Consider the following 16,769-nt stretch of genomic DNA (forward strand, 5'->3'; position numbering starts at 1 on the left):
TTCTTAAAAGTGAAGTTCATCATTTAAATAAACTGGCTCATGCAGACAAGGGGTCTCATTATTAAAAGAAACAATATTTTATATTTGGAACAGTGTAATACAAATGTAGGCCTTTTCTGTCACCTATTAAGCCAGCAGAAATGCTCCCAAAAGTTTATCCTCCTACATGCTGGCTTATTTCCAGGATATGGGCTACAACAAAATGGCTGTACCAAAATGTAACACCAATTTTGTTATTGTAGTTGTAAATAGTGATATTTCATATGATATTATGCCAATTTGGAAGATTAGAACTCTATTTTCTCAATTGCTGCAGGTATGGAATAAACCATGGCGGGATTCAAAAGCACTGAGCTACGAGGCATCATGAATTTTCTCTTCCTGCAGAAGAAAACGCCAAAGGAAATCCATAAGCATAGGATGGAAAACACTGGATGACCAGAGCCCATCGAATTCATTGGTGAAGAAATCGTGTGCAAACTTTCAGCGTGGCAAATTCTTGACCAAAGATGGCACAAGAGCTGGAAGACCTATCACAGCATATTCTCCTGAAAATGTCAATTGTGTGCAATTTTCAAAATCTGGATTTTGAAAAAAAAAAAATGCTGATTCTCTACAGATGACCAAGGAACATGTGGGGGCTCATACAGTAATTCATGATTTGGATATGAACAAGATTTCAGCCAAGTGGGTACCAAAATGTTAGAATGCTGACCAAAACCTTGAAAGAGTGAAAACAAGTTGATTTTGCAGCATTTCAGAGATCAAGTGCTATTTGGAATGACTGTTGATGAAAAATGGTTACACCACTATGATCCTGACACCAAAACAACATTCCTGACAGCGATGGCACTCAAGTTCTCCGTGGCCCACAAAAATTCAAGATTCAGAAGTCAGCAAAGTCATAGCCTTAATTTTTTAGGATAAGGACAGTATTATACTATAAAGCTATCTTTAGAAGGGCCACTCAGTTACTGCATATTACTATTGTGACTTGCTGAACAAAGTAGGAGCAGCATTGATAGAAAAGCAGAGAGGAAAGCTGCGGAAAGGTGTTTTGATTTTGCAGGACAATGCACCATGACACAAAGCAGGCAAGACACTAGCTGTTTTATAGGATTTAGGGCTAGTTTACACCACTTGCGTTCCAGTGCTTTTTCTGCATCTAAAATGCATAGAAAGTAGGTTACATGGTTCAATGGCATAGTTCACACCAGTGCTTGCAGTTCCAGTGCGTTCTGGTTCCAGAAAAAAAAAAAAAGTAGAACATGCTGCATTTTTCATGCACAGAACTGTACTGGAACACGGTAAAAAAAGGCATAGAAAATGTACCAGAATGCACCTACATGCATCAAAAATGCACTGTACTGCAGTTCAGTGTAAGAAAAAAAAAAAAAAAACAGGAAAAAATAAGAAAAAAAAAGGCATCTGAAAGCGCATCAAAAACGTTCATGCAGTTACGCATCTTAAATGGATCTGGAGGACGTTTTTGTGGTGTGAACTAGCCCTTAGGTTTTAGTTCATAGACCATCCACCCAGGGCTGGAACCATTGAACCCAGGCGGAACTTTGAGAGGGACAGCAGAAGCGGCTCTTTAAAGTGAGTGTAACCTTTAAAAATATTCACTGCCAGCCTCTCTTTTTTATGCTGCCATAACACACCGTGTAAGTGTTTGTTAAAAATGAAGCCTGCAAATACCTTTTTTCAGATCTCTTTAGGCCGGTCATGTGACTCCCTGCCGCTTTCCTACTCCATCTTTGGGTTACAGTGGGAGGGACCGAGATCTCTCTCTGACATTAGCCACCTCTAGACAAGATGCTGTTGCATGTAAATCAGACTTCCTGATAAATTTAAATTAATTTTTTTTTTTTGGGGGGTAGGGGGGGTTGGGGGGTAGCATTTAATTCTTCGACCCAGGCAGCACAATGTCATGGGCCAGCCCTGCATCCACCCTATTCACAAGATCTTGCTCTATCCAACTATTTCCTAACTTTAAAAAGACACTAAAAGGACATACACTTGATGAAATCAGAAGTCATAGCAGCATAAAGTCCCGTACACACGCGTCGAAAATTGGCAGGGAATTTTCGGCCAACGTCCGATCTGCCGATTTTCGGCTTGTTAGTATGATGCTTCCAAAAACCAACTCCGACTTTTCGGCCGAAAAAAATCTGGTGTGCAGACTATAAAATTTTTGTTGGCCGTCAACACAACGGCCGATTTTCGTGCAGTCAGTACTGATTTCGACAGGGAAAAATCTGATGAGCAAGTCTGGGCATGATCAGTGAAGAAAAAAACACAAAGAAAACAAACCAACACATGACATCACTTCTGAAGTAGAAAAGTCGGACAATTGGTCGGCCGATAATCGTTGCGTGTGTACGAGGCTTAAGAGCGGTTTTTAGAGCAGACTTAATTTTGGAAGGGTTTAAGAAATTGGAGACACAATGTGCTAAATGTGTTGAACTTAAGGGAGAATATGTAGAGTAGTAGGTACGTTTTGTTGCTCTAGTTAATTTCCTTCTTAAATCAGGCCGAAAAATTTTCAGCCCCTCCTTGTCAGTTGATCTTTTCCTATTTATATGGGACCCCATTGAGGTGCTCCTTTCTTCCCACAATTGCCAGATTATTGCTTGACCAATTTAACTTGCATTACATAACTTTGGCTATCTGTGTGAAAACAAATTCTTTTAAAGAACCACTGTATACCAATCAGCCTGCAGCCACTAAGCATTTATAAAACAGCAAAAAAGCAGACCCATTATCTCCATGTGTCTATATGCAAAAAAATCATAGAATGGATTTTACAAAAAAAAAAAAAAAAACAACAACTCAGCTTCTTTATCAGTACTAGTTAGCTGCTCTATGGGCTATAAAGTGTTTTCTCTATTTAAAGTGGATCTAAAGCCTTAAAAGAGAAGCTCCAGTCTCTTAAGTGAAAATTAAGTCAGCAGCTACACCTTCTGTGCTGCAGCTCCCCCCAGACCCCCCATTTTTCTTACCTGAACCAGATCGGATCTAGCGATGTGCACGAGTGCAGCGGCTACCGCTGCTGTCTCCCTCCTCATTAGACAGTTTGACAGCAGCAGGAGCAATTGGCTCCCGCTACTGTCAATCAAAAGCTGTGACATGGAAGCAGGAGGGGGGGGCGGGGCGAGTCCCGCTGTCTGTGCTCGCTCCGAGTCACGCTGCTGGGTCTGTTGGCACACACGGGTGCCCCCATGGGATCTGGGCTGCTCTGTGTGAAACTATTGCACAGAGAAGGCAAGTATAGGCATGTTTGTTATTTTATAATAATACAAAAAAGGTTTAGTAACACTTTAAAGTGTAAGTTCACCTTTACAGAAAACCTGTAGTGTGAACCTACACTGGACCCCCTTCTTCTCCCCCCCCCCCTCCCCCCCCGGTCCCACTGACCTGGAGTCCCGCAATCACCCGCTGTGAGACATCGGGTCGCCACTTTACCGGTCTGGGGATTTGAAATCCCCATGACTTTCTCTCCTTTTCTCCAGCGCTGACAAGATAGGCTAGGCGGGTTCTAAATTTGTCAGCGCCGTCCATGTGACAGTGCCAACCAATTAGGATGTCTCCTATCCGTACATGCAGAGAGGTATGTTTATGGGATTAAGCCATGGGGATTTCAAATCCCTGGACCGATAAAGCAGCAATCTGAAGTCTCCCAACGGGTGATCGCGGGACTCCAGGTCAGCAGGACCGGGGGGGGGGGGGGTCCAGTGTAAGTTCACCTTACAGATTTTCTGTAAAGGTGAACTTACCCTTTAAACTATAAAAAAAACAATGCCACAATCCACAATGACCCTGCTGTCTGAAATAACTAATAACGAAGCGGTTCAGCTTATCTGTATATACACCAGGGCTCAAAATTTCAAGTCCTGAGCTACTAGCCAGGCCTTAAGGGTTACTTGCCACCAGTTGCCCCACCCAACTACTACCCTGCCCCACCCCTAAACACGCCCTCATAAATTATCTCATAAAATTACACTGTTAAATGTTTTTGCATTAATGCAGAAGTTACAAAAATAAATATTAATAACAACGTTTTCAGTGCCCATCAATGCAGCCTATCAGTGACTATCATCAATAAAGCTTATCAGTGAAGCCTGATCAGTGCCCATCAATGCAGCCTCCCCTGTGCCCATCAATGCAGTCTCACCCATGTCCATCAATGCAGCCTCGCCCATGCACGTCAATGCAACCTCACCCATGCACGCCAATGCAACCTCACCCGTGCACGTCGATGCAACCTCACCGGTACCCCTCAGTGCAGTTTCACCCATGCCCGTCAATGCTGCTTCACCTGTGCCCGTCAATGCAGCTTTACCTGAGCCCGACAATGCAGCTTTACCTGTGCCCGACAATGCAGTTTCACCTGTGCCCATCAATGCAGCTTTATCTGTGCCCGACAATGCAGCTTCAACTGTGCCCATGAATGCACTGACCAGTGCAGGGGAAGAGAGAGAGAGAGGAAGAGGAAAGCTGGCCGGATAATGACAGAGCGCGGATCATCCCACTGTAATAGCTTTAATTGTAATTGCTGGGCGCTCGCCGACACACACAGTCCTGCCTCCTAGCCTGGCTCCCTTGATAGACATCACACGTCCTGGTTGGCCAGGTGTTCTGTCTATAAAAGAAGCCAGGCTAGGAGGCGGGAATGTGTGTGTCGGCGAGCGCCCGGCAGTTAAAATTAAAGCTGTTACAGTGGGATGATCCGCGCTCTGTGATTATCCAGTCCATTGGCTGGCCGGCTTTCCTCTTCCTCTCCTCTCTTCCCCTGAGCAACTCCTGGAGCAGCCCCACACTCGCCCTAAATAATTTTCCACTCGCAAAATGCAAGCAGGCGAGTGGAAAATTTGAGTGCTGATATACACTATATGGCCAAAAGTTTGTAAACACTTGCCCATCACACCTATACAAGCTTGTATACATTTACATTCCAAACCCATGGCTAATAATATATACATTTCTGTTTATTAAAAATCTTACAAACATAAAACATAATAAAAACATATTTACATATATATAGAATAAATTATATATAAACAAACAAAAAGTAGCTTACTTCAGCATAAAAAAAACAAACTAGCTTTTTTTCCAGAAAACAAACAGAACCAAATATACAAACCAAGGTATATATATTATTATTATTATTATTATTATAATGCACAACAAAGCCCTAACCTCCACCTAAACACACCCTCATATTCATAGGAACCTGCTGGACTGATGAGTGCATTAATATCCTCTGCCTTAAATCCCATGGCTACCATCCTATCCACAGCAGCCTTCCTGATAGGTGGAATACCTCCTCCTTCCCACCTGAGCTGTACCACATTCCTGTGTTTAAAGGAAGAAGGTGCGATAGGTGCAAGTCCCACAACTGGCTCCCTTCTAGCAGCAGCATGAACATGACTCGATGGAGCCCTAGCATAACTCTTACCCAGGTAATATAGCACAGAATTAAGGGTTTTAGACACATTTAGTGGCTGCCTAGGACCTCTGCAATTAGATTTGGTAAATTACCCACCACCTGATCCTCCCTCCTTCCCTCCAGCACTGCAGTCCCGCTCACCATAGTCCCAGAAGTACCATAATTACCAGCAGTCCTGCTATTAGGTAAAGTTTTCGGTTTAGAAAAAACACCAGCTGTATTAACGTCCATACGGCACTCCTGCTCCGCAGTCTTAGTGTTCATGTGGCACTCCTGTCCTGTGGGTTTTGTGTCCATACAGCACTCCTCCTCTGCGGTTTTAGTGTCCATGTGGGACACCTGCTCCTTCTTTGTTTGGCTTCTCGCTATCTCCTTCTGCATTCCTTGCTGATTGCAAGGATCCATTGACATACTTCGCCAGCATTTTTCTGAACTGAAACAGTTCCAGCATGTCCACCATCTGCAGACACTGTAGCATTGCCGCCATTTCGATCAGACTTCTCAAATAAAAATTTGTCCACTTTTGTAAGGCTCCCTTACAGGCTGAGGGATGACATCCTCCTCCTCATCTTCATCTGATGAGTCAGTGGAAAACTGAAACTTGCTGCAACTCAAGGGAGATTCTGTTTCCGCAATGACTTGCAGCAATAAGCCATTTTCCTCAACCTCCTCATGAGAGGGCCCAGGCTGCTGGGGAAGGATTGGGGCAGATACGCACTCAGACACAACAGATCCTGAGACAGAGGTAGTACTGGGGCCACCATGTAAAGCCACTTCCTTACCCCCCCCCATCCGTACTGTTGCCATTGCTGTGGCATTCACCCTCTGGCTGGTACTCACACTGGCACTCTCCATCTGTTGGAATCTCTCCTCATTCTCATACTTCTCTTTGAACACAATGCTGCTTTCCTTCAGAGAGGCTTCCAACTTCTGCTTTTTTAATGCGTCCTCCAGAGACTTCAGCTTGGAGCCTTCCCTCTTACTGCTCCAAGTCTTACTGTGCAAAGATTTATTTTTCCTGAAATCTGCTTTCAGGACAGCAAGCTTCTGTTCCTCCTTTGTAATACTGTGAAGTCTATTCACCACTAAATCCTGGAAGGCTGGTAAGAACTCCCCTTGCATAGGGACAAGCCCAGGGTCCATTGCAGCTTGAGCACATGGTGTAGGCCTCAGAGCCTCCACCTTCATCCTCCCCCACCCGCCGCATGGTGATTCAAAACCAAAACCATGGCTAATAATATGTAGTCACCTCAGACACTCTTTTGTGGCAACACCAGCCTCAAGTCTTCTGGGCAAGCTTTTCACAAGATTGGTAAAGTGTGTCTGGTGAAAATTGTGCCTATTAAGCTAAAAAAGCCTTTGTGAGGTCAGCACTAGTGTTGGATCAAAATGCCCAGCTTGCAATCTGATCTCCAATTCATCCCAAAACTGTTTAATAGGGCTGTGGTCCGTGCAAATCACTCAAGATCCTACACACCAAACTCAAATGGGGCACAGTCAAACTGAAACAGAAAAATCCCTTCCCCAAATTGTTGCCACAAATTAGGAAGTGGGCGGTTGTTACATTGTGTAAAATACCTTTCTTTGTATGCTCTACCATGAACAGTACTTTTGACTGGAAACACCTGAACTCTAAAATTTGGAGGGGCGTAGAGATATTGTATCATTACAATATGTCATGGAGAGGGCAAGGGAAACATTTAGGGTATGTTGATGCTATATGAATAAAATAAACCACACTTCCTTAAAATTAATAAAATTAAAGCAATGTGATAGCACAGACAATAAATTATATAAATAATTTTATTTACAAACCTTAACAAAAATATGTAATAAAACACTGTAATAAATATTTAAAAAATACAAATTGTCTTCCAATCATGACTAGATCAAAAATGTTTGCAAGTAGAAAAAAAATCAAAAAGGCTTGCTGAAAAAAATCACTTTGGCTTGTGTCATGTTTTTAACCGGTTGCCGACCGCCGCAAGTACATATACTGCGGCAGTCAGCCCCGGCCAGGCAAAGTGATGTATATATACGTCACTAGCCTGTCAGTTGCTTGTGAGCCAATAGCGGGCGAGCGCGCGCCCACCCCGGCTCGTTCCCTGGGAAGTTCGTGCGTGTTAACGGCGGACCCGATGTCCGCCGGTCACTCGCGATCGTCTTCCGTGAAGGGAGGAAGGCAGGCGGCTGGTGTAAACAAGCCGCCTGTCATTCTCCCCTGTGTAGGAATGGTGATCACTGTTCCTACACTAGTAGCCATGTCCAATCACAGTAAGAAGCACGCCCCTAGGGACACACTTAACCCCTCCTTCCCCAATAAAGTTAACCCCTTCCCTGCCAGTGTAATTTTGCAGTAACAGTGCATATGTATAGCACTGATTACTGCAGTAATGTCACTGGTAACCCCAAAAGTGTCAAAAAAGTCAGTCAAGGGTCCGATCTGTCCGCCGCAATGTCGCAGTACCGCAAAAAAAAAAAAATCGCAGATCGCCGCCATTACGCGTTAAAAAAAAAACAACACCAAAAATGACAGAAATCTTTCCCTTAGTTAGTAAACGCAATAACTTTTGCGCAAACCAATCAAAATACGCTTTTTGCGATTTTTTTTTTTACCAAACATATGTAGCAGAAAACAAATTGGCTAAAAAAATTTAGATTTTTACATTTTTTTTGGGGAATTTCATATAAAAAGATGTGAAAAATATTGTTATTTTTGCAAAATTGACGCTTTTTTTGTTTATAGCGCAAAAAGTAAAAAATCGCACAGGTGATCAAATACCACCAAAAGAAAGCTATGTTTGTGGAAAAAAAAGGACGTCAAATTCGTTAAGGTACAGCATCGCACGACCGCGCAATTGTCCATTAAAGTCACGCAGTGCCGAATCGAAAAAAAACCCTGGTCGGAATGGGGGTAAAATATTCCGGGGCTTAAGTGGTTAAAAACAAAAGCCATCAAGTAGCCTTATTAACCCTATGACAATGCCAGTTAAATCTGTACTCTGCATCCATTTATTTTTCCAACTTTTTCATATCAGCTGTTTAAAATGGTAATTTTTCACTTTTTTATTTTCCTGGAGAGAATATTAACTGCTGTGGGGCAAATATGGGCATGGCTTCAGCATTTTAGCATGGCTCATTCATTTTTAAACAATTTCAGCAAAAGAGGAAAAAAAAAACTTGATACGGTAAGTCAAGGTTTGTGGCTCAATCGAAAGCACTGCGGCTGTTGCTGGTGGAGTGAAGGTTTTCTGGGACATCTGATTCTTGAACACTGACATCAGAAAAAGGCAAACTTTTGTGACCGTTTTGATGCCCAGCTTCTTCAGAACAAACCTTGTGTGAGCCCACGGAAGGTTTATTTTTTGAAGATTGCCTTCTATCCTTTCCACTAGATGATTCTTTGGATTTTTTACTTGCACTACTTTTTCTACTTTTGCTGGAATCTGATGCTGAGCACTCGTTACCAGCTCCTTTCTTTTCCAACAGGAAGGCTCTTTTTAAACCATCGGTATTCTGCTGTTCAGAAGCGATCGTGCTGATCTTGTGCGACTCCAAATCCTTTATAGGAAGATCAAACGCTTTGCTCCTCAAGCTGCTGGCATGAATTTCATCAGATTCACCAGAAGGAGGGAAGGTTGCTGCAGTCATGACACCGGGCCCTTTGAAAAGACTTGGGGGGGCACCTTCCTTATCTCTTTCCTAAGCCATGAAAGAAAAAGAAGCAAAAAAAAAAAGAGCAACTTAAAGACCAACTCTGGAAAAGACAGTTTACATCTAACCCAGGCACAATATATCAAATAAATCCAATTTCAGAAAAGCAACGCTGTCTCTGAAAATAAAAATGTATACTGTTTTATGAGGCTCCCATTTATCCACAAGCTATACACATATGGAGGATTTCAAAATATAGACTCTGCATGATCACCCCTCCATAACATGTCTTAGCTGTCAATGGTGATAAAAGCAGACTCCATCACAAAAAAAGCTCCCACTTATTTCCAAAGAACCTCCAGCAGTGAGAGACCAAGTAGTGTTTTTTTTTTCAATTTTTTTTACCACTGTACTGCGTTGCTGCAATGAAAAAACTGGATTTTTGACTTACCGTAAAATCCTTTTCTCTTAAGCTCATTGACAGACGCAGGACTGATATCTTGATATCCGTAGGGTTATACTGCCCCCTACAGGAGTAGGACACTAGGCAGGAAAAAAGTTCTGGCCACACCCATGGGCAGTCCCAGGGGGTATATCCTCTCTCTCCCTGCCACAGGATGTCAGTTATGTAACAAAGCAGTGTCAGAGACTCATACCAACCCAACTCAAAATAGAGGGGCGGGTACTGCGTCTGTCAATGAGCTTAAGAGAAAAGGATTTTACGGTAAGTCAAAAATCCAGTTTTCTCTGTCGCTCATTGACAGACGCAGGACTGATATCTTGATATCCGTAGGGACGTCCCAAAGCAGTGCCATAAATGAGGGGTGGGATAACAGAAATAAAATCCAATCCAGAAGGCCAAAACAGAGCCAACCAGAAGAACAGAGGACTCATCGAAACAAGAAGATGAGACCCACCTGAAAAAACAAAACCCCCGAGGTAGACCAAAGGTCCCCTCAAACAGCAGCCTGCAAAACCTTGCGGCCAAAAGAGGCATCCGCCGATGCCAGCACATCAATCTTATAAAATTTTGTAAAGGTATGCACCGACGACCAGGTAGCCGCCTTGCAAACCAGAAGCACCGACGCCTGATGGCGGAAGGCCCAGGAAGCACTAAGAGCCCGAGTAGAGTGCGCCTTAACAGGGAACGGAGGAACCCGACCCTTAATAGAATAAGCCTGCACCACCATCTGTCTGATCCATCTGGAGATAGTCGCGGCAGACGCAGGCAACCCCTTTCTAGGTCCATCCGTGATCACAAAAAATGAATCAGCCTTACGAAAAGAGTCAGTAGTAGCCAAGTACACCCTGATCGCCCGAACCACATCCAAGGAGTGTAACGCAAACTCCCAAGGATATCTGGGCTTAGGACACAGGGAAGGTAACACAATATCCTCATTCAAGTGAAAGTCGGAAACCACCTTAGGAAGGAAGGATGGATTCGGACGAAGAACCACCTTATCCCTATGAACCACCAGATAGGGGGAAAGACAGGACAACGCAGCCAGTTCCGACACCCTGTGTGCAGAAGTGATAGCCACCAAAAAGGCCACCTTCTGGGATAAGGTAAGCAAGGGAATCTCCCTAATATTTTCAAAGGGAGGTTTCTGGAGAACCGACAACACCAAATTAAGATCCCAGGGCGGCAAGGGCGCGCGCACCGGCGGAGCCAGGTGCCGCACCCCCTGGATGAAATTCCGCACCAAGGAATGAGTAGCCAGTGGCCTCTGCAAGAAGATCGCCAATGCTGAAACCTGACCCTTGATAGTGCTCAAGGCCAGCTTCTGCTCAACCCCCCGTTGCAGGAAGGCCAATATCCGAGCCACCGAGTAAGAACGTGGAGGAACCCCGAGGGACTCACACCACGCGATATAAGACTACCATGTGCGATAATAGATCTTTCTGGAAGTCGCTTTCCTTGCGTTAATCAGAGTAGGAATAACTGAAACAGACAAAACCCTGTCCTTCAGCACCTGGCTCTCAACAGCCAAGCAGGATGGAAGATCAGTCCCTGAGACAGCAGATCCTCCCTGATAGGAAGTAGCCAGAGAGCGTCCGCGACCAGCCTGACCAAGTCGGCGTACCTGGCCCGACGAGGCCAGTTCGGAGCCACAAGGATGACTCGAATTCCCTCCGCCTCTATTCTGCGAAGAAGTTTCAGCAGCAACTTGAGAGGAGGAAAAGCATACAGCAGCTGATACTGCCCCCACGGAGCAACCAGTGCGTCTGTGGCTTCCGCCAGAGGATCGCGGGGGCGGGCTACAAACCTCTGCACCTTCCTGTTGAGCCGAGATGCCAACAGATCCACATCCGGGGTGCCCCAACCCATGGCATTGTCCAAATGAATCTGAGCCGGGCAGCCCCGAAGATGCTCGGTCCACTGAACCAGGCAAAACCTGATCGCTCTCAGTTCCAACACATTTATCGGCCACCTGGATTCTTCCAGGGACCAGAGCCCCTGAGCAGAGAGGCTGTCGAGAATCCCTCCCCATCCGGATAGACTGGCATCCGTGGTGACAATCGTCCAATAGATCGGAAGAAAGGACTTCCCCTGACTGAGCATCGGAGACCGAAGCCACCAAACCAGAGACTCCCTGGTCCGCTCGCTCAGTCGGATCCGATTGTCCAGGGAATCGGGATTCCGGTTCCATTTGAGAAGAATCTCCTTTTGGAGAGTCTGCGTATGACACTGAGCCTGCGGAGACTCCGCACAGAGGAGGAGGTCGTCCAGGACCGATATGCCCCGCTGCCGCAACACCACCAGAACTGGGGCCAAAACCTTTGTGAAAACCTGGGTAGCAGAAGCGAGACCAAAGGGTAACGCCACAAACTGATAATGGTCCTCTCCCACAGCAAAGCGCAGAAACCGCTGGTATCCTGCGTAAATGGGAACATGAAGATAGGCATCCTTGATGTCTATGGACGCCAGAAAATCCCCCTGATGCAGGGAGGTCACCACTGTGCGAATGGCCTCCACTCCTTGTTGCATCAAGTCCTGCACTGCCCCCAACAGAGCCGTTAGGCGATTCGGGGACAGTCGCATATTGGAAGGGAAGAACCACACCGGTGGAAGCGATCGAAACTCGATCTTGTATCCCGACCGTATGACCTCATGAACCCATTTGTCTTGAATCCTGGAGAGCCACGGGTCCGGGAACCGGCGAAGACACCCCCCACCCCTGATATGGGTGGGGGCGCCCCTTTAGGCTGAAGCGGTCTTATCCTCAGGCTTGGAAGGACCGTATTTTTGCTTACCAGACCAGGGTCTCTTGAAACCCCCTGGGGGCGCTTTGGAGGACTTCGCCTTGTCGCCCGCCCCGGAAGAGCGAAAAAACTTCTTGTGAGCTAAAAAGGAAGGTTCCTGTCTGCGACGAGGTTCCTTACCCTTATTAGCCTGTGGTAGAAAGGTGCTCTTGCCCCCAGTGAGATCTTTGATAATATCATCCAAGGTAGCACCAAACCGGCGATCCCCCTGAAAAGGGAGATCAGTCAAGGCTTTTTTGGAAGCCTGATCCGCCGACCAGCACTTCAACCATAGCATGCACCGGAGGACCACCGCCGAGATCGACACACGCCCCAGCAATGGAGCAGCGTCCAGTGCGGCGTCACAAACAAACTGTAGCCCCTGCACCATCTGCTCCAGCAAATCCGTTACGGCAGGGGGGAGACTTCTCCCCTCCAGGTCATGGCATAACAGCTTGGCCCATTCCGTCAACGTCTGTGAAACCAAAGCAATGGTAAACACTGGCCTTAAGGCCGACCCTGCCAGGGAGAATATGGAACAGGACACAGATTCCACCCTACGATCAACTGGATCCCGAAAGGACGGGGAATCCTCCAACGTGATAACAGTAGCCTTATTTAGTCTGGAAACCGGCGGATCCACCGAAAGTGGCACCGTCCATTTTTTAAGGAGGGACTCTTCAAACGGGTAGCGCCTAGCAATCCGTTTGGGCATCCCAGGGGGTCGTTTTGGACGGACCCACTCCTTCTTAATGATATCGTCAAAGCATTTGGGAAAGGGAAACACCTTCGCCACCCTGGGGGGCTTGCGAATGCCAAAGGCAACTTCCGTATGAGCTGCATCCGCAGGTGCAACCTCCAGTTTTAGGGTCTCCCGGACAGACACAATCAGTGCGTCCACTAGTGCCTTGTCTTGCGCTATGGCGGAGGCAGAAAGGTCATCCTCACTATCAGAGGAGACGGGGCGTGAGACAGCAGCCCCAGAGGAGGAACCCGCAGCAGCAGCGACTGGCTCAGGATCAGAATCTGAGGCATCAGACAAGACAGGGGTAGGCGGGGGTCGCTTTTTAGCCCCCCGTCCCTGACAGGCCACCTCCACCCGGGACACCAATGACTCCAGGACCGCCGAAAGAGCATTAATGGTGAGCGGAGAATTGGAGGGCCCTGCGGCCACCTCAAGGGGATCAGGTGGGGACACATGTGCAGCAGGGTCCATGGCAACACCAGGGGAACCCGTCAGCAAAATATGACAAAATTGAAAAAAAAATTTTTTTTTTGCAAAATGTCACCCAGCGCTGCAGCGCCCCTCAATGGTCAGACAGCGTGCCTCGAGACCCCCGCAGAGAGAGCGAGAGACCCACAAAAGGCTCACCACACGATGCACCAGAGTTCAACAGGACTGCTCTCAGCGTTTGTCTGCGTGACAAAGAAGTCCTGTGGAGCGATCTTCCCGGGTCTAGGGAGGGGCTTCTCCCCCTCACACGCCTTCAGTAACTCCCACAGCTGCCCAGCTCTGCAAACAAAACGAGCTGGGTGTACCAAGATGGCCGCCCCATAAGCCACATGAGGGACTCCAAACAAATGGCGGCCCTGCACGCTGCGGTGGGAAGGGGGGTCCCCACATCCACTTACAGACGATCGATCGGCAGGTAGGCTCTGGGAAGCCAGGGAGGAAGCCCCCGCACAACAGCTGTCCGCACTCGGGACCCCCCCACACCCCGCCCCCTTAGCGGCTTGCATGAACGGCGAGCCACCCCCCACACACACAAACACCCCCCCGTAGGGGGGAAGGGAGGGGGGAGAGGGACACCACAGGGGGAGGGTGCACAGGGGAACAGAGGGGAACCCAGATTAGTGTGGGTCCGACCGTCCCAGGGAGGGGCCCGGGTCCACCCCAGAGTCAGCCATGAGGAGCAGGGGGGGAAGTATTTACTCACCCTACCGGAACAGAGCGGGCGCCACTGCAGACAAAACCCCTCACCGCCCAGTGGGGGGGGGTGTCGGCCAAAGGAGACGCTGCGACTCGGCCGTCGACTGGTCGTATGCGACTCGGCGGGACAATTAACCCGCGGGCCAGTCCCCTTCTAGCGGGACTATGTCGCGGCCGACCCAGCGCGGAGCTGGGTCTGCACGCGCTCGTAGGCCGGCTGGGGTGACCACTGGATCTGAACATCCAGCCCGTCGCCCAGATCCGGCATAATTGCTTGAAGATCTCACAGGAACAACTGGAGAAAAAAGCCAACTAAAAAAAAAAGATTTATCTAAAAAAGCTTGCCAGGACCAGAGATCCCAGCAAGGAACCTAAGTCCTTACTCCTGACTAGGCAGAAAAAAAACTGACATCCTGTGGCAGGGAGAGAGAGGATATACCCCCTGGGACTGCCCATGGGTGTGGCCAGAACTTTTTTCCTGCCTAGTGTCATACTCCTGTAGGGGGCAGTATAACCCTACGGATATCAAGATATCAGTCCTGTGTCTGTCAATGAGCGACAGAGAAAAAAAAAAAAAAGTAGTGTATATCCTACATTTCTGTATTTCTTTTATACCACAGCGGTAAAATGAACTCATAGGACTTAAGCCAAATTGCCTTGTCTATGTGTTAAGAATGTATTGGGCAAAGCTGTCCAGCCTAAATTTTCTGGTGTAAACCTGCCCTAACAACAGATTATTACTGACCCTAATCCATTGTTCTACAATCTTCTGCCTAGAAGGTTCTGCTTGTAATGGCTGGTCCCCTGTTGTCTGTTTTCTTGCAAGTCTCTGACCAGTGCTGTCACCATCCTTCTTAACATCATTACATACAAGGCAGGCCCAGCTTCCATGGCTGGTCCTGCATTATATATAATAATTAGGAGGGCCCACCCAAATGTTGGCTTTAAGGAAAAGAAGGCTAGGGCACTGCTGGTTGTTGGAAGTGATACTCCATCAACAAAACAAGCATTACATTCTTCGTGTGCTCGGAGAATGATACCTTTTATCATTTTACCAGCTTGGAGTTCAACTTTAGAAATAATAATATACGGTTTGCTGCATACTGTGACATGTCCAGATTGAATCCTCCCTCAAATTACACTTTGATACAAACAGCTAACACCTTTGCTTACTTTCTTGCAATGGCAAAGCACTATGTGTAAGGGTTCACTCATACCAGTATATGATAGGGGAAAGAATTACGGTTTTATCTGAAATTAGGATCGCATGTAGCCAGTTTAATGGCAGTAGGATTAGCGCAGTTTTTTTTCTAAAGAATGATAGTGGTAAGAGTAGTAAAATAAATTAGCAAGCCGTTGGGGTTTCTCTCACCTGAACTTCTATTTTCCCTTTCTCTCTCCCTTTTCGCATTCCCCTTCTTTCTCTTTTCCCCTGTTATGCCCATTCTTTCTTTCCCTTCCTCTCTTTTACTTTTCTGGGGACTGGACTCCTCCGTACCCTTGCTGTGGTGGAGACCTGTTTCTGGGATTTCTCTACCCCTTGGATTTTGACATGGGTATGATGACTTTATAGGTATGGTGCTCTTGGGGTGTATCACTTTTTACATTGCAGATGTGGAGAGGTTTTTTTTTTTCCTACACTTATGCCGAACCCTGTTTATCCTGATACGTTGCTGCATTGGTTTATGTTTATATCAGCTAATAGGGGTTCGGTCTTCTTTATTGTCTTACTACCACTGCGATTATTGCTGTTTTTGTACTACTGTATGATTTTTCTTCTAACCTGAGATGTGACCCCTGCGAGGGTGCAATATTTTTCAACATGGTTGTATGTACCCGATTGTCATTGCTATGTATGTTTCCACCTGTTCCCTTCCCCCTTTTTTTTTTTTCTTTCTGTTGTTTTCAATAAACACCTTTTGGATTTAAAAAAAAAAAATAAATTAGCAAGCCATCATCAATAAATATTCCAATTTCTTATTACCTGATCAACTAGGAAAGTTTTTTGCAGGTCATTGTGGGTATCAGAGGAGGGTGGTTGGGCTTTTCCAATTGTAGAAGATAGCTGTGGATCTCCTGGCAAGGCGAAGTCAGATTGTTCAATGCCTGCCATACTGGCAAGCTGACCTAAGCTGAATAACAAAAATATGGATTTTTTAGAATGCGGGGAGAAGAAAATAAATGACTACATTAATTCATTTACTATTGTTATTGTAAGTTCTATACTGAACAGCAATTCAAATTGAATGAAGAAGAGATAAAAAAAAAAGACAGACAATAAAAGTCAAAAGTCAAACTTGAGCCATTTTTTGTTGATTTAGCAAAACACATGTGAGTACAGTTCCATTGTTTTTAGGCCTAGTACACACCAGTGTGATTATAAATGCAACTTGAGACACATAGAATTGCATGACAATGGAAATCGCATTGCTTTCAATGGTGTCCATTCACATAAATGCATCACAGCACGCCGCAAGGAGAACTAACACTTTA

At 46.2% G+C, this 16,769-nt stretch overlaps 1 protein-coding gene across 1 annotated transcript in view; it reads right to left on the reverse strand.

Moving 5' to 3' along the window:
• LOC309545676 (uncharacterized protein) overlaps positions 1–16,769 on the reverse strand; it is a 155,620-nt gene that overhangs the window by 48,698 nt on the left and 90,153 nt on the right. Inside the window, exons 14-17 of the mRNA XM_082244953.1 lie at positions 16,261–16,408; positions 8,662–9,151; positions 6,290–6,564; positions 5,990–6,139 (exon numbers count right to left, since the gene is read on the reverse strand). Coding sequence (XP_082101079.1) covers positions 5,990–6,139; positions 6,290–6,564; positions 8,662–9,151; positions 16,261–16,408 — 1,063 coding nt within the window. The remainder of the gene's footprint in view (positions 1–5,989; positions 6,140–6,289; positions 6,565–8,661; positions 9,152–16,260; positions 16,409–16,769) is intronic.

Source organism: Pelophylax lessonae (assembly GCF_965119305.1).
Source record: "Pelophylax lessonae genome assembly, chromosome: 1".
NCBI classification, from domain to species: Eukaryota; Metazoa; Chordata; class Amphibia; order Anura; family Ranidae; genus Pelophylax; species Pelophylax lessonae.